This window comes from Lepidothrix coronata, unplaced genomic scaffold (genome assembly GCF_001604755.1).
Source record: "Lepidothrix coronata isolate B3197 unplaced genomic scaffold, Lepidothrix_coronata-1.0 Scaffold86, whole genome shotgun sequence".
NCBI lineage: Eukaryota > Metazoa > Chordata > Aves > Passeriformes > Pipridae > Lepidothrix > Lepidothrix coronata.
The window spans coordinates 985,320-1,010,008 of NW_016690266.1; the positions used below are offsets into that span (position 1 = coordinate 985,320).

General features: G+C 46.5%; 1 protein-coding gene across 2 annotated transcripts in view; it reads right to left on the reverse strand.

The window, feature by feature from the left end:
• The window catches only part of SLC12A8 (solute carrier family 12 member 8), a 50,769-nt gene that overhangs the window by 15,828 nt on the left and 10,252 nt on the right, over positions 1-24,689 (reverse strand). For both annotated transcript variants that reach the window (XR_001875774.1, XM_017820838.1), the window contains exons 5-6: positions 23,819-24,050; positions 6,859-6,972 (exon numbers count right to left, since the gene is read on the reverse strand). Coding sequence is in view for 1 of the 2 variants with exons in the window: in XM_017820838.1 (XP_017676327.1) it covers positions 6,859-6,972; positions 23,819-24,050 (346 nt within the window). In the remaining variant the exon portion in view is untranslated. The remainder of the gene's footprint in view (positions 1-6,858; positions 6,973-23,818; positions 24,051-24,689) is intronic.

Here is a 24,689-nt window from a genome sequence, read left to right on the forward strand (position 1 = left end):
CCCCATGGATTGCTTGGTAAGAAACTGTGTCTTTCATAGAACCAAGCCACTTCTAACACATCAAAGAACCCTTTGTCCAGTTTGAACAACGCTGGGCAGGGGAAAAGAAACAATATCTGAACAAAACCCGTCTTATCGTAATACAAACCTCACAGAAGACAATGTAGTCCAATTGTCGAAAAGAAAAATGCCAGTGTTCATCACGGCAGCACATGTAGCAGGTGGTACTACCCCCGGACCAGATCCATTACAGGTCCCTGCATTCATGAGGGACAGCCACCCTTACAGAACAGCCTGTCCTGTCCATGTTGAGTGATGATCACATGCACATTTAGCAGAGGGAATAACAGTGCTCTCTGCACGTAGGTGGCACCTTCCAGCCAAGGGATCTGCTTTGGAAGTAGGCATTATCTCTGTTTTCCAGATAGGAAAACAGAAACACTGAGAGGGCAAGTGATTGTCCCAGCGTCACGTAGAAAACACATGGTAGGACTAAGAATAAAGTACTGAACTGTTATTTTAGGCCAGAGTACAGGGTATTATACAATCAGGGAGAGTCCTTAGCCTAAAAAATTACCATCTAAAGACGCAAGAAAAGGAAACGGGATGAAGCAAAGTATTAGAGCCTCCACATTAAGACTAGAAACCCAAGGTACAGAGTGGTTAAGAGGCTTTGTCCATGGCTGAAGGAGGAGTCAAACCAGCCTTGTCACATTATCCCAAAAGTTTTCCTAGAAGACTGCAGGTATCTCCTATAAATAATAAATAAATAAATAAAAATCTGTGATTTAAAATCATGACGACAATTCGGACAATTTGAAGGCAGGACCAAAGAGCCTCTTTAAGATGCGAACTTCTGCCCATCACCATCCCACCCCTCAGATGTCAGACAAATGTCTCCATAATGACACGTGGGCCAGGAGCCAGCCAGCAGTGCTGATGGAATGGTCTTCCCAAGATGAAGGATAAACAGAAGCCATGGGACAAATCTCAGGATAAAGGGGACAAACACAGATCAGCCAGATGGATGCCTTCCCTATTACCTACAGACCTTGCATGGCCACTGATAGGCTGCCAACAGGGCACAATGGCTGGGTTGCCAATCAAGGAACAGGAACTCGTCTCTGCTCTGTCTCAGGCTTTGCTGTGCATCTTCATAGCTCATCACCTCATCTGCTCCATGGAAATCATAACACTTCCTCTCCTCACTGCGTTGCTGTGAGGATAGCACATAAATGAGCACGAGGCACCAACCTGTTGCCAAACACATCCATGGCTTTATTTGTTTATTATTAATACCTTTTCCTTGTTCATCTCTCTTTTTTCCCCTTGATCAGTCCACTCACCAGCCATCTTTTTCTGTCATCTCCACCCTGGAGACAGAGCACCAACAGCCACTCCCTGGTCCCCACAGAATCCTGGCATTTCTCAGCTTCTGGAAGAGCTTTTCCTCCAGATTCAGACCAGATTGACGCCATACCAAAAGCATTACAAATCAAAATGAGTTCCTTAATTTTCTCCTGGAAGACTATTTTGTGGATGTATTTCTGAACAGCACAGCTAAAAGCCTGTCAACTGCTGTAGTTTTCTCTAGATAAAGCATCCAAGCCCTATTCAAGCCCTGTGCCTTTTAAGCAGTTACACAACAGGCTTAGCTGGAGGTGAAAAAAGTTAGGCAGAAGTCCATGGAAATGGTCACAGACATCATGCTAAACAAAGTCTCTGTGAAGCACTCTTGATGACACGCTACTTTGCCATTCAGGGACAAAGCAGAAAGCTGAGAATACTCTGATTTTTTCTTCCAAAGGGAGCAAACTATTGTCAGGAGGACAGATGTTAATCTCATGTGCCTCTTTGCCAAGTCTCTCAAACATCTGGCACCACCTTTAAATCTTACATCTTGAGCTTTACTCACCTCTTCCTCATCCAAAGTCCTGCCTCAGCAAAGCACTGAGGAAACACCAAAACAGCACTTTCTGGACTGAACTTGAAGAAAGTTGAAGAAGTGAGTCATCAGCACAGCGGTGACTGCACAGCCCGGGCTGCCTCACTGCCTCCCTCCCACGGACCCACGCACACTCAGGAGCAGCCAGGAGATGACCTGCCAGAGCCCACATAAAGAGGATCTGGAGACTGATGACTGACCTCCTGCTGTGCAATGATCAGGGGTCAGATCCAGGCCACTGCTCACCATTAGCTTCTGCCACGGCCCCCAGGAGGTCACCACAGTCTCATGGCTTCCAGGGCCAAAGGCCAAGGCCATCATAGAGGGAACCAACAAAGATATTCTGAGCCACTAAAGCCAAAGCCATCTCCTCTGTGCTGCAATTATGCCTCTGACCTGACTAGTACAAAAGTATGGACAATCTGGTAGTACAGATGTATGGACAATGCCAAAGTCACCTCTTCATCACCACCCAAAAAGTAATTTTCCAGATGGGATGACTGCTCTCAAAGAGCAGTTCTAAGAAGGTCTTTTGTAAGACTAACCAATCCACTTTCCAATGAAAGGACAACCTGATTAATTTTTAAAAAATACCATCCTAAACAACCTCCACCATCCAAAGCCTCTGACAGCCCCTGCCAGAGAACTGGTCTGACTTGCAAGAAGCCACAAAAAGCCTTGCCAGAGATTCTGGCTGCATGACAGAGTAAAAACCCTACGCTTGCATATGAAACTCAAGAGAATTCAGGACGTTCCTTTCTTCAGACACAGGGACGAAATCCCTAGGGAAATGGCCAATCCCCTCTGAACTCAATCATATCTGTAGACTGTTCACAGAGAAAATTATCCACCTCTCTGTTTCAACGAGATAGCAGGCTGGATTTTCCACACTGGCTATTATCTTAGAGAGCAGCAGATAATGACAAAGCTTCTGGACAAGGGAGCATGAAAACACAGTCAACCCAGCCAGGAAATTATGGCTGAGACGGTCTGTACATTGCTGCTATTCCCAGTGTAATCTGGCTCTGGGCATCATCCAGGTGGTGGACACATGCAGGACGGGACCACCTACATTGTCTGTTAGACACCATCACCAGCTCCATCAGCTCTGGCTTCTAACTCCACCAGCTATAGTTTATGACTGCAGATATGATCGCTTGCAAACACCCATTGCATTTTTCAGTGAACTTACTATAAAATATAAAAGGGGTTTTTTTTTCCTTCACCCAAGAGATGAAGAATGGAAAATGTTAGATAAGAATTGTAGCTAATTTTTTTAAAGGGCCAACTTCTCCACTGATGTAAGCTGGCACCTCTCCATGGACTTTAATGGAGTTGTGCCAGCTTACATCATCTGATAACTTAGCCCAAAGCTTCTAAATCTATTTGCTGTCATTTTGCAAGTGCCAAATATGGTTTATTTCAGAACTGGTTTCAGCACGATGACACTTTCCACTACCGCCGCTTCAAACGACAACTTACTTTCTTGTATCGCATGACAACACACTTCTCTCATTAGACAGAAAACCTTGGGGATTTTGTAGAAAAAGAAAAACATTTCTTGCACAACAGAAATGACATTTATCTTCATTTTAAAAATGCATTGATGGCTGCATGGCTGCTGCTGGGAGCTGACTGTGGGCAGGCAGCTCCCAAGACTCCCTCCCTGTGCTGGGTGGTTTGCTGAGTGTTTGCCTGTCACAGCACAGCAGCAAAACACGTGCATTAAGAAGGTATTTACAAACATGTAGAAAAACCTCTGCTTAATGCACAGCATCTCTATAGGGGCATGTTCACATCTGAGTATCTAGTGAGTACTTCAGTCTTTTTGACTGAAACCAGCAAATCTGAGTCTTCCATGCCCTTTTAGGCCAGCTCTAGATGTATATTTTGGATCGCTCAGCAACTTCTCTGTGATTAAATGACAAACTTGGGGGAATAAAGCCAGCTGCACTGCACATCCAACTGAAATGGTTTAAACAGCTATTACCCAGGGAGCAAACAGAGCAGCCTCTGCTTACCAGCACTCAATCGTAAAACCAGGATAACTTCACTCGCGTTGCCGGAGTCATACCCATAAAATACAGGGAAATAGAAAACAACCCGACTTGAAGCAAAACAATCCAAGAAGGATGGTTGTAGGAGGCAGCATGTTGCTACTGGTCTACAACAGGCTGGGATGACCAGCCCATGCCCTCCAGTTGAAGTATCCCCTTGACAGCTCCTCCTGCCTGTTTGGTCCTGGCAAGGGTCTCCCCACAAGTCCTGCTCCCCTCTCCTGAAGTGGCTGCCACTCTTTCCTTTTATAGCTACCAGCCTGCATTTCAGAAGTTTCTGTTTCACTATTATTTCTAGTGGAAACAGGCAACTTTATACCACTTTTCAGTACATCCCAGAGACCGAACAAACCAGTTGAATTCAGACAACCCTTTCTAGTTAGAGAGGAAAAAGCTTATCCTGAAGAGATCAAAATAGTTTCACTTCAAAGAGGAACATTTCATCTCAGAAAGGCCCAAACAATTTGTTTCACAATTTCCTAAACATTTTTTTAAAAACTTTGTTATCAAAACAGCATCTTAAATTGTAAACTAGCATATGCTAAAAATTAAGAAGAGTAAACACAATATTTAATAACTAAAGATAAACAGAACATTGCTCTGGGTCAAAGAACTGTTTCAAACTGGTTCAATGTAACCCCTCAAAACTAAATAGCATATTGTTTTGCTGGAACTCTCCTCGAATTTCTGTTGTATCTTAAGGCAAAGGATTTTGCTTCTAGTGCTTCAGCCAGGTCACTGTGGGGGTTCCAGAAGAGGTGGGTAGTTGGAGGTGACAGCCTGGGAGCAATGTTCACCTGTCCCTGTCATTCCTCACAGTCTGCATCACACTGCCTGCCCTGCATCAGAGGCACTGGCAATCCTATCATGTCTCACCAGACTCCTATTAATGCTCCTGCCAAGCCCATCCCTGAAATGTCATCTCCAATCTCACAGACCGCCTGTCCTGCTGGAAGGCTCCAGCTGCATCCAGACAGTGCCCACAATGCAGTGGGAAGCAGCTCTGCTCCACCAGGTAGGACCCCAAGCAACCCAGGGCCCCCTTTACAGCCCAGCATCCATCGCACCCCTGCTGTGGGGAGGAGGATGACAGCTACACTAGTGGGGTCAGATGGGGCCTGGGGGAACCAGCTCTCACTGCCCCAGCCCGAGGAGATGTGGGCTTTGTTCCCAGCACTCACCAAAAATGGGCTCCCGATTTGTGATCTGCACCAGAGAAGTCTTGACTCCCATCCTAGAAGTTTCTTAATCAGACCACAAACTCTTCCATGCAGAGCACCAAACACAACCCCACGTTTTATGAGGCTCCTGATCTCTGCTACGAACAGCAATAACAGGAGCAATAACAATGTTATATGGTACCACTGCCACTGCTACTCCGAAGGAATAATTTAAATCCCATAAATAACCAAGCAATTAAAAAGAACACATGAAAAAGCTGTGTAACAACCAAAGTAATTATACATCATCCCAAACTGTATTTTCAGAGAATGTTTAACATTACCACTGGTATTACTACTGCTAACTAAACAGAGCAACAGGCTGCCAGGGCTTTAAATAAATTGTATCTATTAGCTTTGGCATTCTTCCTCGCAGCCAAGCATTAGCAGTGATGAAGAATCATTTAATACGGCTAATCACGGTAATTTTCTGCGCAGTCTTGTCATAACTATTCCTTCTTCTATAACCAATGAACTGGAAATGAACTATAACCAATGAACTCTGCTTTCTTGCACCAGAGGCAGAGCTCTCGAGGAAGGTCTTTTTCTCTGGCTGGGGGACTCAGGTGGGCCAGTCAAAAACGACAACAAAAAAGAGGGCAGAAGCCATTTTCTCCGTGGTGCCGATAGTTCAGGCCAGTGAGTTTTCCAAGAGGAAGTCTACAGAGAGGCAACAGCCACCCTAATAAGTTGGGAGAAAGGATTTCAAAGGATAATTTGAAGTCCTGCACTAGGTGCACCTGACAAAGTGACTTCTGCTACCAGACCATTTCTCCAGTCCCATACGTTTCACAAAACCCTTTCATTTGTCTCCCTGTACTGCAGCAATTCTGCAAACAACTTCCAGCAAGTTGCTTAGAGCTAATCCTCTGAAAATTCATTCTGTAATCCAAGGATTCATCGCTATGGAAACTGCTTATAATCGGTACTTTTTATAGCTTAAAACACCCAGCATCAACAAAAGGTATTGTAACTCCAACTGATAGTTATTGCATTCCCACTGGAGATTGTCAGCTCTGGAAAGGGGACATGCATCTTCCTGCTAATTTAAGGGAATGAATAATATGAAGGCATCTAATTAAGCTCATGAATGAGAGCTCTGCCAACATACAAAGATGAACCCATGATGCCATGCAGCAAGTGGTGGGTCAACATCAGGAGCAGTGGCATCAGCCCAGCTCAGCCACCTACTGAAGTAAGGATGGAGGGAAAGTCCTCCTGTGCTCTTCCTACTCTCCCAGTGCAATCAAGTCACAAGGCTCATCTTATATGATAAATCATGCTCAGCCCTTTTAAAAAGGCTTGATATCTCGTGGCCTGACAGCATTGGCCAAGATCAGTGCCTGAGCCTTGTCCTTGGCAGGGAAGGATTTACACCACATCAACCCACAGAGTTCAGCAGCAGTTTCCGATTACAGAGATGGAAGAGCACATTCAAGTGAACAGGACAGGAGAGTAGAAAATTTCAAATGCTGGAGGGAAGCCTGAACATTTTGAATCAACCATGTGAGTCTGCTATGGCCAAGTGCAGTCCTGCTCGCTTCGCCTTGCAGCCCAGAGGAACTCCACTTGCTTCTGCCCATCTCTGAGATGTGCCTGTGGAGGGAAAGAGGGGGAGGACAAAACTTAACAGTACCTGTGGCAGCTGGGAAAAACACTCCAAAAACAGTGAAGAAGGACTCCCCCTGGCTGTAGTCTGGCAGTGTGTTGTTGGACATCAGCTCTGCGGAGTAGCCGACGAAGCCGTTCTCTGCAAAGACAGGGCGAGAGGAGAACCTCAGAAACCAGCAAGGCTGAAAGAGACTCTCCAGCTGCTCTCAGCGACCACCCGTCCTCTCAACACACCAAACCAAACTGCAGCGGCTGCTTCCAGGGATCATTTGAAAGGATAACTGTCAACTTACACGGTGGGGGGCGAAGGCAGAAAAGAGGTCCGTGTGGTTACAAGGTTGCAAGTGCCAAGGAAAGGCGCAGGGGTGCAGACCAGCACATGGAGAGGAGGCACCACCACGCTGGGCAGCTCCTGCCACGCCAGAACATGGATTGTATGGAGTCCTGTCTCCAAGCAATCAGGACATCTTCCTGTGAAACGTGGCTACTAAGGAAAACTGCCTAAGGGATCAGATATTACATTTTTAATATTATCTATACTTATTTATCCATGCCAATTTAATCTTCTTTCCAAAATGAGGAAAATGATGCTGCCATAAGACAACTGCAATTCTGAGCAAGCCCTCACACCATATCCCAGTGCTGTGTTCCTGTTAGTCAAGCTCTTGCACAGACAAGACCTGAGATGTGCCCATGCTGTGAAGCTGCTACCAACACACCCAATTTATACATTGGTTGCCAATGAACCCAGAGCCAAAACCACCGATTTGCTGCAGGGTGGTCTCTCCCCTACAAGATGACTCTCTCAGTAGAGAAGGAATAAAGAGCTCTAAAACTGCCCACTGCCTCATCATACACTTACCCTCCTGATGCCTTTGCTCTCCTGTTGCTGCATTAGCATCTCCAAATCTGGTCAAAACATGGGGCTGTGCAGCACAACCAGCCGCACTCCCCCCGCCCCCAGTCTTCTATAAATGATTATCATGGCACAACAAGGAGCAAATGTAGAGACCCTTGGCTGTGCTCCACTCCCCACATCAACTTCTGCCCTGTCTTTCTAAGTCACACACAAAACCAAAAAGTTTTTCAGAATATAGGAGAGAGGGGAAAGCAATAGGCAGGACATCATCATCACGCACCTCATCTACTCATACAAAATGGAGGATCCTACTCCCTCAGTTCACAGTGGAAGATTAATCAAATTCTTCTACAAACCTGGATTTGTTAGGAAGAGTTGAGTCTGACAGCTGACGTACCAGCAGGGCATTCACTAGGAAAGGTTTTAGATGCTTACAGATAGAAAAGATAGCTTATGATAGCTATAGGTTAAGGAATTAATGGCTATGTCTATGAAATTAATAATTTCATTTTCAATAGGCAACACTGCCTTTTAATGGAGTATCTTAATCTATGGAAACTTCTCCTCCCTGTCAGTACTCCAAATGGTCGTGCCAGCTGGGGGTGGAAGGTGAGGAAAGTCGGTTCCTTTTTTTCTCCTGCCACTACAATCTATTTCCACAAGACATGTGACTGCAATAACCTGAATTTTCTCATTAGCAGGCAGGATGTTGTTTATGGCTGCACAGGGTGATGGCCAGAAATTAAAAAAAGACTCCATCAAAGCTGTCCCATGCCTCAAAGACAACATTAATAATGTTTGGACAATAGATTAAACCGGAAAATTAAATCAGAGCTCTGAACACAAGACATATCCATTTAAAGTCTCAGAATGTAACTAACCACAGAGCTTTGAAGTTGTCACTGAAAAATCCTATAGATAATCAAAAGTTTCCTACTACATCTGCATTCATTGTGTTTCCCAAACGTGGATGGAAACACACTGATAGAAGAGGTCTCCTGCTGCTAGGCTTTCTAAAAGCACTAGCTATCTCCACTAAGAACAAGTCCTAGATGAGATTTAAAGGGAATAAGCTCAGCACAACACACTGACCTCTGGACCTCACAGATGTCTGCAGAAAGTGCAGTTTCTGGAGAAATAAAGGGGGAATTTGTGTAGGCTGTATGTTCCTGTAAGACCAGACCTGAGTGCCTTCAACTGGGAACCACATCCATGATGGCACATGGGCTGGCTGCAAAGCTCCCACCAAACTGCTCAAGGAAAATTTGGTCCTTGGCGAAGGGATTTTTCACAAAGTATGGGCTCCTCATAGAAATGTTAATGTTTCATTAGTAAAACAAAAGAAGCGAGCAAAATATTCATCTCACCCAAGAAGATCTGCAGGCCTTCTCCAACCTGTGCTTCGCAGCAGCACCATCAAATACATCTATGTCACTTGACAGAAGTTTGCTCCGCTGATTCATAGAAGTCTCCCTTGAAGTGGACTCGATCCTCTCTTGATTGCTTACTCTCATATTTTCCTGTCTTTATCATTTAGGTTTCCCCTAACCACAAACTGTCCTTTTCACTCCATTTTCCTAGTTTGTGGAGGTCATCTGAAGGCCTGACTCTCTCTGCCAGATGCTGCATGTCCTTCCCAGCTGGGGGTCACCTTCAAACTGAATCTGCATATTCTCTTTAGCATCATCCAGGAAGCTAAGAAAAATGCCAAATAACACCAAACCAAAACCAGACCCTTGCAGAACTTCACCAGGCACAGTGTCCTGCTTTGCAAGTAAACCATCTCCAGCTGGGGTCTTCCACTGGTGTTTTGAGGCTATGTAATTCAAATGAGGCACTTTGGGTGCCTTCTGTTTCCTTCCTCATACAAAAGGCCAAGTATACAACCAGGCTGTATTTCCTGTGGTACTGTTTTGGCCATACTATGGCCACAGACTGACCATAAGACTCATGAGTCCAATGTCTGACCTGCATCTGTATGTATCTGACTGCTATTAATCTCAAGAAGTGAAATGATACCTTGTGCTCCATTCATTCCTACGTCCTTCCCTTTCCTACTTAATTCCCCTAAGCGGAAATCCTGGGTGAAAGAAACAAAGCCTGAAACCATGGCAGATGTCACTGGAACCACAGAAAACGACAGCCATGGATTTATTGAAAGAGCCACAGGATGTGCCTACATCTCTATCCCACTTCTGCTTCCTCTCCTCACGGCTCTGGCAGGTGAGAGGAAGCCCAGCCATTCCACATTTCCCCTGTATACAGAACCAGGAACTTTCTTGACTAATTAAAGAGAAGTTCATCCAAATGTTAGTTGTCATTGCAACCTCATTTCTCATTCAATCACCCTCCTGTGAAGCAAATCTCACATCCCTTTTGATTGGTTTTGCACCAGGATTTGCAGTCGCCATCAATTTAAGCAAACTATGGGCACAGGAGCACAAAGCTGAGGACAACACCCTGGGAGCATCTCCAGCCTGCCCTCGTGCCTGCGACCGGAGCGAGTCATCTATGACCTTTCAGCTGTCATATTAATGGGACTAATTGTAGCTGACAGGGCAATTGGGCTGAAAATCATCCAAAACAACACAGGAATCAGCAACTGAGACCAATCGGTTAAACCAACAGAGCACTTGGTCAGTTGTTCACAGAGTCAATTATCCACATCCCATTGAAAGTGCACTTCAAAAGGACGAGCTTCGGAAGGAGGAGGGAAGGAAATGCGATAGGGCCTATATTTGGCACTCTGATCTCTAAACAAGGCAAGATCGTTTTATTAATTTTTCTTTTGTAAGATCTTTTTCTCCAGCTTACTGCTGGGTACATGAGATTCAAAACAGATTCTTCCCTCCTCGCTCATTACAAGATGTTTGTCTGACAAATTTTCCTCTCGATCAATTTATGCAACCCCACAGCTTCTAAATTCTGCCTTTAACGATCCTGCTCTCAGCTGGCTTGCAGAGGGCTGGAGCTGAAGTGCTATAAACAATCTTCCCCGTGTCGTGCTAGAAGAAAAGAATCCAGTTCCTTCTCTGTGCCGTGTCAGCCTTATGGGAAATGCACAATAAAGAGTGGTAACAATTTATTTTCATCATTAGATACTCAATAAGGAGAAAGCAAATAATGGGTTTCTCAAGTGGTTGAGCTGATATAAATAAACAATTGGGAAAAATTGACTTAGAGCAACATCTGAATTATTCCTGTGATTTTTCACAAATTAAGTCCTTTTAGTTGCCCATATTACAATGGGTTTACAATAAAAACTGCCTAGCAAGTTTGAAATGGAAGAGCTTCCAGGATGAGCATCTTCTATTCGCAAGCACAGGGGGACCACAGGAGGCTGCACACCAGCCTGATGCAGCCAGAGGAGGAGGAGGAAGATGGTCAGGACTCTCACATCCCTCCAGCCACCAGGGATACCTGGGAGGAGGTACCAGTTTTCATCTGATTGCCACTGCTGCATTCCCCCTCTACTCTGGCAGGTTTCCATGTTTGAGCTTTTCTTGCACTTTCTCCCACTTCTGACCCTGTGGAAGGGCATGAAAGCAGCCAAGGAGGTTTTTGGCACTCAAGACACCCCTTACAAGGGCAGCCCCTCCATGAGGCCCGGGGTTTTGGAGGGGGAACTCCAAGAGGTTGGAGAAGGGGCGCAAGGCGAAGCTGCGGTTACGCAGGGTCAGGCCATTATGCAACGGCACAGAGGACGATGGCGTTGCCAAGTTCCAGGCAACCTGGAGCTCATTACAGACTAGTCAAGTCTTGGCCAAATTCAATAAGCCTGTTCACAAGCTTAAGGTTAAGCAAAGCCTGGCACCGAGGCAGAGGCTAAATAATGCAAAAATGGAAAACCACCTTAAGAAACAGCTCCCAGAAGACAGTTATGTATTGCACTCTTCTTGTGATTAGAGATTTTAATTACAAAGGTGAATGCTGAAGGCTTGAAATGGTTAGTGTTTTTTTTTCTTTTCCTAAAGACGTGAACCCACACCTTCCTGCCTGGAAGGTACTTGCTGAGATTTGCTTTCAGAGGAACAGCTGGAAGTGTTTGTCTTGCAGCACATTTCCTAGGTCTGATCTCAGCATTTTTGGGATCCTGTGTGATGTAAGACATGGAGAGCCAAAGAGTAATTATATATCCTTGGCATAATTATCTCTGGTCTCTCTCTTTTTCCCCTTTCTTCTTCCATCTCTAAACCCTTCTGGCATAAGCTCTGAAATCCAGTTGTTCCCCTTGGATGCCAATCCAAATACACACCCAGAACAAGGTCCTGGTGCAGGTGCTGGAGATATCCACGCACACGAGTGTGGAGAAAACAGGAATGGTCCTCACAACCTGGTCCCACAGCTGCCATCCTCATCTGAACATGCACCTCTGCAGTAAGATAAGATTTCACTCCTCACCAACCACATGCTTACGTTTTCCTCCTCCAAACTCTTAGCTGAGGGCAAGTACAAGCCCAGAACTTCTGAGATGTTAACTCCCCAGTGGGCAAGTCAAGCTCTGTCAGGTTGGTAACTCTCAGAAGCTGAGGTCTATCGGATGGCTATTGAGTGGCCTAAACGAAATTAATTACTACATAGGCTGAAGTGCTCTACAGCAGGGAAGGAGTGAAGTTCTCCCTCCAAAAGCCCTTACAACAATTCTTCTCCTGCCTGCAGAATAAGTTCATCCATGGTCTGGTGATCACCAAACTCACAAACTTACTTACATACTTAACTGCCCATAGCCTATCACAGCAGAACAGTGTTTTCACTTGTCAAGGGAAAATCAGGCATGCCAGCCTTTAATGAAGTAACATTTTGATGCCAAAGGACCACCAGCAATAGGTTTTTCAGCATCTCAGTGTGCAATCACAGATACATAGGATTAACCACCCACTTAGAAACTGTGGATGTGCAGAGATGGATGCAAAGCCACGAATGTTGTCCAAACCCCAAGGACTTTATCTTTTGCTCTATGCAAATGCTGAAATTTAACTTGAGGCAACAAACAGTACAGGATCATCTGACACAACAGCTCTGAAAGAGGCTCTGCACCAACACAACCACACTCTGGACGGCTCTGGACTTCCCCAGTGAAGTGCTGGATGTGCCAGAGAACTACATGGGTCCAGCTGACTACAATCACAGCCCTGCAACACCATGCAGCACACCCAGTGAAGGGCACTGAAAATGGTGCACATCCCCAGTGGATTGGCACAATCGAAGAGGCATGAAGAGGGCACCAGGGTTGCAAATAACACCTTGAATCACCTTTCCCAGCAGATGAAAAATAAATCAATCAAAGTGGTGCAGACACAAGCCTCCGCATCCCTCTGTGCACACGCTCAGCTTCCTGTGTTTGGGCTTGTTTAATACTGACGTTAACAATCACATTTCCAAGCTCTTCCAAGGCCAGGCTGTTTCTGCAGCCATGCCTTTGCAACTGCTCAGCTCCAGCTCCCGAGGTCCTCCCAATATTTTTTCCCAGGCAAGTCCAACACTACCATTGCTACTCTCAGGCACTGCCCTACTGCTGCCAGTAGGGCAGTTGGAGGCCACAGGGCCAGCCTGCCACAGGGTAGGTGGAGGCAGGAATGCATGAGAAAAATGTGGAAAGGTTGGGGAGGAAAACAGGGAGAGGGAAGCAGTACTGGAGGTGGACAGAGGACAGCATAGTGGTTTTTCTGTGCCACGAGTCCACTGCTCAACTTGCTGCAGGCTGACACTTGGCCTGTGGGATGCATGAAGAGATCTTCACCAAAAGTCCCAGTTCTCTAAGAGAATGGTGAGGAAACTGGTGAGTCATGGAAGCAAAGGGCATCAAGAAGCAGAGCTGCACTGACAGGTACAGAGAATAAACATGACCTTCGCTGAACTTCTACAGGGATACAAAAATGTTTTAACATATTCCAGGACATCTCCTGATTCACCTTTGGATAGACAAGTGTTGGCTGGAAGACTGGGAAGAAACAGCAGGAGAAGAGAAGAACTGCCGGGGAGCAGAACTTGAGGAAGATGGGATGGACTGATGAGACTGATGCCCCTGTCTTCTGACAGCTACAGCTGAACTCATCTACCCAAGGGACCACATTCACCAAAGCTGGGTTGCCCTTTTCTGCAGCACTACGTGTGCCACGTTGAGTCAGCATGGATCAGTGCACATTTCCTATGAGCCAGGACCATGTCAGCTCCATGTTGGACTTGTAGGCAGTAGCACAACTCCATAGCTGGATATGGGGCATGTGCAGCCCAGCCCAGATGAACAAGAGTAAACACAGGACTTCTGACTGCTCCCTGCAGATTCACTCTCCATATGTCACAAATGACATCATGACTTGGGTTCACCTCAGTCTTCAGGGCCACATCCTATCTGCTGACAACTCCCATAGCCTCAGTATTTATGCCTGGGGAGTCTTAAACTAGATGAGGAAAAAAAAGAGAAGACTTTCTGTGTTGAACACATGCAGGTCAATGACTATGCAGCGACAGAAACGAAGCTATTACACAATTAACACGACAGCATGTGGGCACACAGATCAGTGCAGGAATGCTGCAGAGCATCTGCCTGAGCTGTCAGGGCACTGAGAGATGCAGGATGAAGGAGCTCCACAGCTCCTGCTCTACCCCACCCCAATCCATGTTGCTGTTGGCAGCCCTTAGGAAGAAGCACTGGGAAGAAGAGGAGGTAAGAACGTGAAGGGATTCAATTCCCTCTGTAATTTCATCCTTAAATGCCAGTTAAATACATTTGCTACCAGAAGAGTTCAGAGCGACCGCAGACCGCAAGCCACAGGGAGCAGAAGTGAAAGCAGCAGCTCTTCCACAGCTGTCTCCCCACAGAGGATGGTGCCAGCTGAAAATTAAGCACTGGGTGCCGTAGCCAGCATCACCCTATGGCTTTCTGGCCACAGCAAGTGGCACCCTCAAAAATGCCAAACCAAAGCTGAGCAGCAAGAGGCAGCCCAGGGCAGGGAGAGAAGCCCATTGCCATTTTTCCACTAGGGAGATTGTTTCATAAGTTAGGACAAACACCACACTTACGTTTCAAATTCATCAGAGCTGCACATAGCAAAAAACAGACAGGTTTTAGTGGGAAAAAAAAGATCAGAGTAAATTTAAAGAAGGGAAGGAGTTCCCTTGCCCAAGACCTTCTCTGCACCCACAATAAGCCCAGCCAAACTAAAATGAGAGATTATGTACAGTCTGTAATTGAAGGAGGGAAAGCCACACTTAAAACAATCTAAAAAGGCCAAGCCCTGAGAAAGGCTACTCGAATCCCTTATCTTTTGATGGAAAAGAATGTGCTCCCTGAGATTAATGACGTGTTTACCCAAAAGGAAATCGCCGCCCTTCTGAAGCAGCGAGTGTTTGTTCCTCCCGAGTCCCTGTTTTCTGCTCCAGAGCTGATCTCCCAAACCTCCTGTTTAAAGTCAACACACAATACGGCTTCCTGCTGCCATGGGCTCCAAGGCATCCCACCATTAGCCTCTCCTGAAAACCACACTCCACTGCACCTGTCTATCCCCCACTGCCACTGGCAGAGACAAAACTGGGATATTTAGATCAGACTTTGAGCACCACTAGTATAGAGACAGGCGTCACACTGACAGCTGCCAGGAACCTTGCTGCAGGGAGATGAATCACCCCCATGCATAAATATTGCTCAGTTCAGCAGACAAATTAGCAAGCGTGGAGACTGACAGAGCTGTCGAGGGAAAGCACTCTGGGCGACCTCTTCTTAAGCTGCTCAGGGTTTTGGCAGTGCATCCTGCAGACCAGCTTGCTGCAGGATGCTCTTGGAAAGAGCTTTAACATCAGCAATGGTCCACTATGTTAGCAGAGGCACGGAGGAGTATGGGATGTGTTGCACTGAATACCCTCAAGAAAGCAAGAAAGCCTGGAGCAGAAGCACTGGGGATGATCTGTTTGAGGAAACCTGCAAAAAAACTGCTCAGGGGCCATCAGCCCTCTAGATATGTGACAAACCCAAGTATTCACATCCTCCCTCTCTGGTAAATGCACCCCCAGTAAATGCACTCATGCTTCATCTCCAATCTCCTCATGGGGCATCCCAACCACGAGAGCCATCAGGTCACGAGCACCTCCTCTCCCTAAAGCCAATGGACCTGCAATACTGTGTGCTGGCCAACAGCTAAAAATAGCACAAAAGGCAGAATAAACAAAGGGAGCTGCTTAAATCTGTCTCTGATGTTTGTCTTTAGCTGATGGAGCAATTTTCATTTGCAGGATGCTTTCACCCCTCTCAGATCATGAGGCAGACTAAGCTCCCCCCCAAGCTCTCCCCAGCCACATCTCATCTCCTGCAGGACTGGACTGGGTGGAAGGAAATGCTAATTTCTGCCAAACTCCCCATGCGCCTGCTTTATCTCCACCTCAGCTTCTCGGCAAAGTGGAAAACCACTATCGTACACAAGAGCACACTTGGAGCCTGAAAGGACCCACACGGGCAGCTCCTCATCAGAAAAGCACCGCTTAAATAAAGGAAAACTTAGGAATGTGCCTGTGGAAGTAGCTAGTAGAGCTGTTTGGCTCTTACTCTGTCTTTATGGATTGACAAAAACTTTTATTTTTTGCGAAAAAGCCAAAAAATGGATATTTTCTGCAGGTAGAAACTTTAAAATTCTGGTTATGAGAAAAAAGGGAAGATATTTTAGCACAGGTGTTTCAAGTTTCTAAATTCCACTTATGTTTTATATTATTTAATGCTAAGAACTAGACTTGCTGTAATACATAAATCCTTCCATTATTATTTCATTTTTTGATGTGGTATCCACAGCCTGGTGTGCTCGCTAGTATTCGAACCAGCTGGTGAAAACTATTTTATTCATTACAAAGAGGACAAGAAGTAAAGCGTCCCTTGCTCCATCCTTCTTCTAGGAAAAGAGTTTTCATCAATGGGATATTATTATCAATTACAGAGTGGTATTTCTTGGAAGTCATGTCCAGAGTTCTCAACTGTGGGAGGCTCTGCAGAACTTCTCCAATGAAAAACTCCAGCCTCAAGAAATCAGAATTTAGGCTGAGTCAAGGCACAACAATTGGAGGAAAATGAATGGCAGATGAACAGTGATGACACACATCCTTTGGACTTTTTGGAGTGACCTCCTCTCTATCTTGGAGCTACTCTGTGTATTATTTTGGACAAAGCCCAAACTGTGCTGATCAAATCCCCATCTTTCAAATGAAAGCAGTTAACTATGATATAACTGAATCCACTGGATCCTGCCACGGTCTACACAGCCTTCTGCCTTCATGACTAGAGCATCTCATACTTTGAAATTATGGATGTATTATCCACATGACAATGGTACTTCAAAACAGAACTATTCCATTTGTTGACTTTCTGATTTTGTGTCTAAAATGACAGTTTGCTTTTATTTTTTGAAGGTTTTCATTATCCTCTATACAACACGCACACATCTACAGCTTCAAGTCTAGCTTCAGAATGCAAATCAAACTGGAAATCAAAGAGTGTTTGATTTTGGAAAGGTTGAGCAAGATGTTGTCATCCCAAAAAAATTTTTTTTGTTTGTTTGAAACTATTAATTGAATTCCATTTAAATCAGAGAATAAATTTTTCCTACCAAAATCAATTTTTCAGTGGATGCACTTCCCCTTTGAGTAAAAAAGAAAACCAGCAAGAACCACTGGGCCATCACCCAGGCTAATGAAGGTACAACCAGGATAAAATCCCTCATCTACAGCCAAAAAAGGCCAAAAATTATTAGCACAAGCCAGGAGAGAAGATGATGAACAGTAGATAAGGATCCATGGCCTACACAAAGTTTTCTCTTTAGCCTAGGAGAGGAATGCAAACTAGAAGTGCAGCGGCTGGAGGAAGAATCTAATATCTAGAAATTATCTTCATAAATTAAATCCCTGAATAAGGAAAGCAGATTCAGGGCACAGCTGAACTGTGACTGGAATTAAACACTGGGGGAATGAAAAAAAGAGGAGGTAAAATATCTTCATCATTTGAAAACAATTATGTGGTGGCAAAAAAAAAAAAAGAGAAAAAAAATCAATGCAATTAAATAAAGCTGTCCTGTTTAAACACAGCAACAGGGAGAGAGGGAGAGATTGTGAGATTATATATATATATATATCTTTCTCAAACCAGTCAGTTTTATTAGTTCTCTAGCATTAAACAAGTTGCTGGTGAGCAGAGAGCCTGCACAGGAGACTTTACGGAGGAATGGGTGGAGAAAGCCCACATGAAGGCAGCATCTGGCAGGGGACAAAGCCAGTCGAGGTATTTCAGGATTTGTTTACAAGCTCTAGGAAGATGAGCTTAGAATTGCCTTGCAGGGAAACAGCAAATAATTAAACCAAACAATGTGTACAAAATCCCCTGTATAAACGAGGAGCAGTAGTACCTATTAAGCAAGTTTAAACCTGTAACAACTTCAGCAAACCCTCTCCTGCTCCAGGAATGGATCTGGGTCAGCTGGTCCCACCATGGAGTACCATGCTTTAGGGTTTCAAGTGACACCAGGACCCTCCTCATCCTTGGCAGCATGTGGCAGAGGGCAGCTCACTCCCATGCCCCACATGGCCACTCAGATGGCACAGCCTGGAAAAGAGAAGACTGAAGAGGAACACCAGAGGTCTTCCAAGCAAGGTGGTTCAATGAAGAAAGGAAGGACACCAGATTGTCCCCAAGTCCTCAAGAGATTCAAAATAGTGAGGTTTGGCTGCAGGAAGAGAGGGTTAGCTGACGTAGCTGTGACTAAAGCAGGATCCCCAAGGATGCAGCAAAGGATCCATCACGGGAAATTTTTAAGAGCAGATTAGATGTATGTGGCATCCATCACCAGCGCAGCCCAGTGGGTGAAGGAGGGCAGGGACTTGCAGACCCAGAGCTCTCCTCCCCTCCTTACCCACCTCCTGAGAGATGCTTCAGAGCGATGGGCTCAGAAATCCTGCCTGGTCTCAGCAGAGCAAGGGTACAGGGATGCCAGTCCCAGCCCCTGGGGTGCAGCAGCTCTACTGACACCCCAAGCTGACACCTGTCAGCAAGTCAGACTGCTGCTCCTTAACAAAGGACTGCTGCTGGATGTCCTCCAGCAAGGAAACACCGTGAAAACCTACCTACAAACCCGCAGAGTTACATCTCAACATAATGTTTTGTGGTTTTTTTTTTTAAATAAACTGTTTTAAATACCTACTTCAGAGAGCCTGGACAGAGAGTTGTAGCTTTCCTCTCACTATCTAAATAAGGCCTCTAACAATGTTATCACTTTTCAAAACACATCTGTCCCCCAGCTCCCAACCCAGACAATTGGCAGGTAACCAGTTAATAAATGTCTTCGCCAGACTGTTGAATAGGCTGGCCCCAGCTCAAGAGTGATGTCAGGGCCATTCAATGCACTATAATTGGAAAAACCTGGGAAAAGCAATCCCATGTTTTTCAATAAATAACGAGTGTATTAGCAGCCTCCTGCTTTTATTCACCATGGTATCTACCTTGTTCAGTAGCAAAGTGAGATTTTTTTTTTCCTGCTGCCACTCATTCAGTGATTTCTATTTGGAATTTGATGCCAGTTTCCAGATGTGTCTCAGGCCAGGAAGTCAGCAATCGGCCTGGATAAAGCCTCTGGGATTAGCTACAGATCATCTTCTAACACACACATCCTTCCTGCACCCTCTCTTATGATACTGGGGCACACCCCTTGCGCCCAAAAATAAAACAAAACAACCCAGAGTCGAGCAAAAGCATCCTGACTAGGATGCTTTGATCATTTTCATATTACATATGGGGGAATATAATTAATTAATTCAGTCCATCAAAGCCCCAGAGGCACCATTTGAGAGATCTTTGCACGGGAGTGTTTATATACATAAATCACTTTAACAATTGCAGGTTCTCTGTCTGATGGAGCAGCTTCAGGCAAAGCTTATCTCCCACAGCTCCTCACCAGTGGTACCCGCAGGAGAGCATCAACTCTCCAGCTCAGCCACAGAACACTGGAGGGGGATGAATCTTCCAAAGCACTTGCCCTCAGAGGAAGAAGTGAAGATGATAAATGAGTTTTCTGGGCTCTGTGTGAGCAACTCTGGGAAGCTAAAACTCAAGTGGGTGACAAGAAGGATGTGGTTTGCATGGAAAATAATCACAAGCAGAAGCACCCTGACAGCAACATGCCTTTCAAACATCCCTATGCCCCTGAGAAATGAACCACTCAGATTTCCCAGTCAGGAGGAAAGGGCTTAGCCCCACACAGCCAGGCTCCACGCTTGCCCCAGCCACATGGTACCATCTGCTGCAGGACAGGGGGGATCCCAGCCCAAGGGGACACAATTACTGAATTACCAACAAAATAATTTATTGTTTTCTCCCCCAGGCATTTAAGAAGCTGCTGTTGGGCCCCTTTTGCTCATGTTGTGATTCCTTTCATCTCTCCATCAAAGCACAGACAAATTAACACCAGCCCTCCTCCCAGTGATCGCCCCCCATGCGCTCCCACAGCCGCTCTGCTTTAACAGGGCACCTGGGAGCCACTGCCAAAACAGGAAAGCAGGCGCCTAATTGAAAGGGAGTATTTGGGAGTCACCCTACACAAAAATTAGCAGAGATATGCTAGGAAAATAAAAGAGTGGGCATTAACGGACAGCTTATCTTCTTTTTCCGTGACTCTAACGTTCGGGGCATGAAAAGGCCAAAAAGTTTCACATACTGTTCTAAGGAGCTGGTCAGGGATAGGAGCATCCTCTCCTCTGCGTTCACTGCTCCTCCCAGAATAACTTGGGCTGATTTTGAGGTAAGGTCCTCCAGGATTAAAATGCAGATGTACAAAAGCCAAAAAATCCCTGCTACTATGAACATTTGTAGCAAGTGCTGGGTCTTGGTTATGGGTTGAGAAGTTGAGCACAGACTGATTTCAATTCACCTGTGTTAGGTTTGATATAAACAGTAACCTGTGCCTAGGGATAAAGAGAATATAGATGTCTTCTGTCTGAAGGAAGGACCATGGGGGTCTCTGTTTATGGAGGGGGCCTGAATTTTAAGATGAGTGGCCAGAGACAGCTCAATGAGGCTCATTTTCAGACAGAACAGGGAGCTCCTCTGCTCGCTACCCACCCTTGGCTGAGATCCTAGCCTGGGACTGTGACCCAGCCCCAGGGGAAGTGCCAGCTGGAGCCAAGGGAGGATTTAGGATTAACTCCAAAACATCAGCCAGTCCCACCCCATCCTGCGGGCAGCCTGTGGAAAGGAGCAAAGCCCTCGGGGCCAGACAGAGGGACAGGGCAGGCTGGCAGGGAGCCGGCAGTCGCAGCGGGGTCAGCAGCATCTGGAGAAGCGACCCAGAGCAATCCCTGTCTGCTGGAGCTGCTCAGTTCCTCCGGCCCCAGCTCCGGACTGCAGGAGCCTGGCTGGCTTTGGAGCGGGAGCAAGCCATGGCAAGAGAGAGGAAAAAAAGGAGAAAAAGCAGTGGGAAGCCCTGCTGAGAAGCCCCCTTTTGTGTAAACATGCTCCGTCCTCAGACTAAAAATAAAGGCAAACCACAGGAAGGGAGTGAGTGCTTGGACAATATCCGATTTGGTGTGTGCCTGGGTGTGAGCTGCGGGAACAGGGAGAAGAGCAGGGGACTCCACCCAGAGCAACCACACAAAGGCAGCCGGTTAAGACCTTCAAGATGGACAGGCATTCCTGGAGATTATTTAAATCCAAATAACTGCTGCTTGGCAGATGTGCGGTCCTTTGGTATGTGCGCAGCACTTGGAAACACTAAGTGAGGGAAAAGGCTGCCATGACAGGAGCAGGAAAGGCAGGATAACGGCACATGGCCCATTTTACAGGTTTTGAGACTGCAACCTGAGGCTGTGAACTGAAAGCCCATAAACCTGCCATAAAAAAAGGACACAACCCAGAAAAGATGTCAGCTGAAATCCAGCTCAGAGGTCTGTCCTCAAAAACTACCTCTCCCTGCACGCTCAGTCACCGCTGCAGCCACAGAACCACACTCAAAACAACAGCATGCTTGTGAGGGCTGTGGAGAGATGATTAGTGGACTGCTCACCTCAAAGGGGTCTCAAATGCTTCCCCAAGTGCTGGGCTTTGATGCATTGCACTCCACCATTGCCATCAGCTGGCTTCTGAGGAGGGAGCTTCACTGACACCTGCACGTCCCACCTGCAGCCCTCTTGCAGGAGGGATGCTTTGCTGGTGGGGGCAATTGCACTGGAGAGAAGAATCCATCCATCCACACAGCGTGAGGAGGCTCCTCAGAGCCCAGCGCTCACCGTTGGTGCTGACACACCACTCAGAGGCCTTCTGGGGAAATGCAGGGCTCGGGAGGATCCCACCGCCCAGCCTGGAGGGAAAACACACTCTCACCGGGAAGCAGTCTGCGAAAGCAGAGAAACCCACAGCTCTCCCTGCCAGCTGTATGGCCGCAGGTCCCACTGTATGGGCAGAACTGCTCTGGGGTACTTGCATTTGGGGCTTGGATCTGGCCACCATCAGCCCAATGTCCTTCCACCCACTGGAAGCCCTCCTCTCTTTGGTCAGCTGTGGCTAAACTGCAGCATCTGCAATGCTCAGCCACCTCGTTTCCCTTCCTTTCTCTATTTTCTGTCAGAAGAAAATGACATAGTGCTCACCAGTGGAGGAAATCAAAGACAACTATGTTGACCTCAACTTGGGCATGTTTCCTGCTGACGTCTGTATTCCTCTAATTCTCGCCTCCTGGGGCCATGTTCGCTTTCCTACCATCAGGCCTCACCTTGAGTATTCATTTTTCTTTACTATCATAAAGGTCTCCTACGAGCACAACCAAAATGCAAAACCCCTCCATTTACTTTAGAAAACAACTTCCAATGAAACATAGCTGTTTGGAGCAGCTCATTTGCTTTCTCTGCAAAACAGGCCACAGCAACAACCGTCCTTGCTTCATTTTCATTCACAAGTACTGTTGAAAGTTTCACAGGCTTCCATTTGGGGAATTTCTTACATGCTAAATATAAGGCTCTTTCCATAAGGCTCTTTCTATAAGTGTCTTTCCATAATGCTCTGTCTTAACAGGGGAGCAGCTGCTTCTGTCCCCGTGCCGTGCCACATCGTCCTCACACACTGTACCAGCAGCACGAAACAAAACAGCAGCATGAAAGACAGCAGTGCCATCAGTGCTATGAGTACCCACATGACTCACCTCCTGCCACCTGGCTCGGCGGCTGAATCACAGCTATCAATCAAAACTGAAGATCTTTCCTTTAAACTCACTTTAGTAGGTCACTTGCAACCCCCCAAGGTGCTGCCGGACACAGAGGAAGCCAAGAAAAAGGTGACACCTTCTGTTTACTCAGCTAATTACACTTATTGCTGGAGTGGCTGCTGCGGCACTTGTAGGCCGCTTCCACAGCAACAACCCACGCCTTCAGTTGTGTTTCCCAGCGAACGCTTCTTGGGAATGCAGATGGAGGGAGGGGAAGGGGGCTTGAGGTGCAAGAAGGGCTGCACTGAACCTCTGCCTTGCCCAAGCTGGAGCCGTCACTGCTGGCTGAACTCAGTCTGGGAAAAGTTAACAGGAGAACTCACACTCACAGCTCCTTGAAACCCAAGCGGTCACTTGCCCTCACCCAGCTCTCTCCTTATCTCCCCAGCATGACCCTGGACAGCAGATCCAGTGGTGTCCAGCCCGGGGCCAGCACTGGTGGCACAGCCAGCACAGCTCAGCACAGGCAGGGTCTAAGTGACCTCAGAGGACTCCAGGAGAAAATCTTCTTATCTCAAAGTCACAACCCTCCGTTTTCATGGGGACAATGCTTAATGCTGAGTTAGGCAGCAGAAGGCAACAAAGAGCAACTGCAAACACAGATGCTCTCTGTTGTTAGAAAATCTCTGACTGCAGTACAAGTATAACAAGCACACACATTGAGAGCTGAATTCCCGATGTTAAACACCTAAATTATAGGACATCTTCAGTCATGCTCTGGAAATACTTACTTCCTTGCAAAATTATTGGTTGCCTCTAAAAGATCAGTGCCAAAGGACAAGGGATACATCTGGAAGCTCTGAACTCTACCTCTGCCCAAGTGTGTGTAACTTCACACACACAAATGATTAGAAAACCCCAGGAAATTAACACCTCCTGACCTCAATGCAATAACCCCCCAGTTTTACCTGGATCAAGGTGTGTAAAGGACCCAATGACAAAGTCCAGTGTTGAAACAGCCAGCAGGAAGAGCAGCAGGAGCTGGAGCCTGATGATCCACTTCACCCCAGCCAGGTTGATCCCCTGCAGGCCAAACAGGACAGCCAGGGAGATCCCACGCACTGCCCAGATGTTGCTGAGGCTCAGGACATCTGCAATGGACTCTGCAAAGCCAGTGATGTACATGGCACCTGCAACACACTGAGGGACAGGGCTCTGTGAGTGCCCCATGGCAGAAAAGGGATCCCCATGCTGGGCTTGGGGATCTCTGTTCAGACAAACAGACATTTGCTGTCACAATACAATGCTTTTGATGTTACTCTGGCCTACAGGGACTGAACCTTATTGCTCTAGGACAGCATAGCTACAGCCTGGGCAAACAGAGAAGGCTGGGTGTTAGGGCCAGCCCCGCAGCAACATTCCACTGGCTTTAAAATTTACCCTCCATTAACACTCCAGGAGAAACCACACTGGCTTCTCTGAGGGAGAAAAGGATGAGTCAACCTCTACGTCTCCTCTCTTTTTCTGTTTCTCTGGAGGAAAGGGTCCCGGTTCAACACCTGCCTGAAGAATTGCAGTTTGTTTGCCCCTTCATTGCCTTCCAGGGGTTATTTTTAACTCAATGTTTAGTTTGGATGTAAAAAAAGATGCTTCACTGGCTCCCCATCTTGTTGCTGGAACGGAGCCTGCACTTTAAAGAAGAGCACATTGTGCAAGCTGTGCCCCCCCTCAAGCTCTAGGGCAAGCTGCCTGTTTGTCTTGCAGCAGGGCAGGACACGCACTCTGCCCGGGGTGGCTGAGAGTCTGCAGGACAGGACATCTGCACACAGGCTCGGGCCT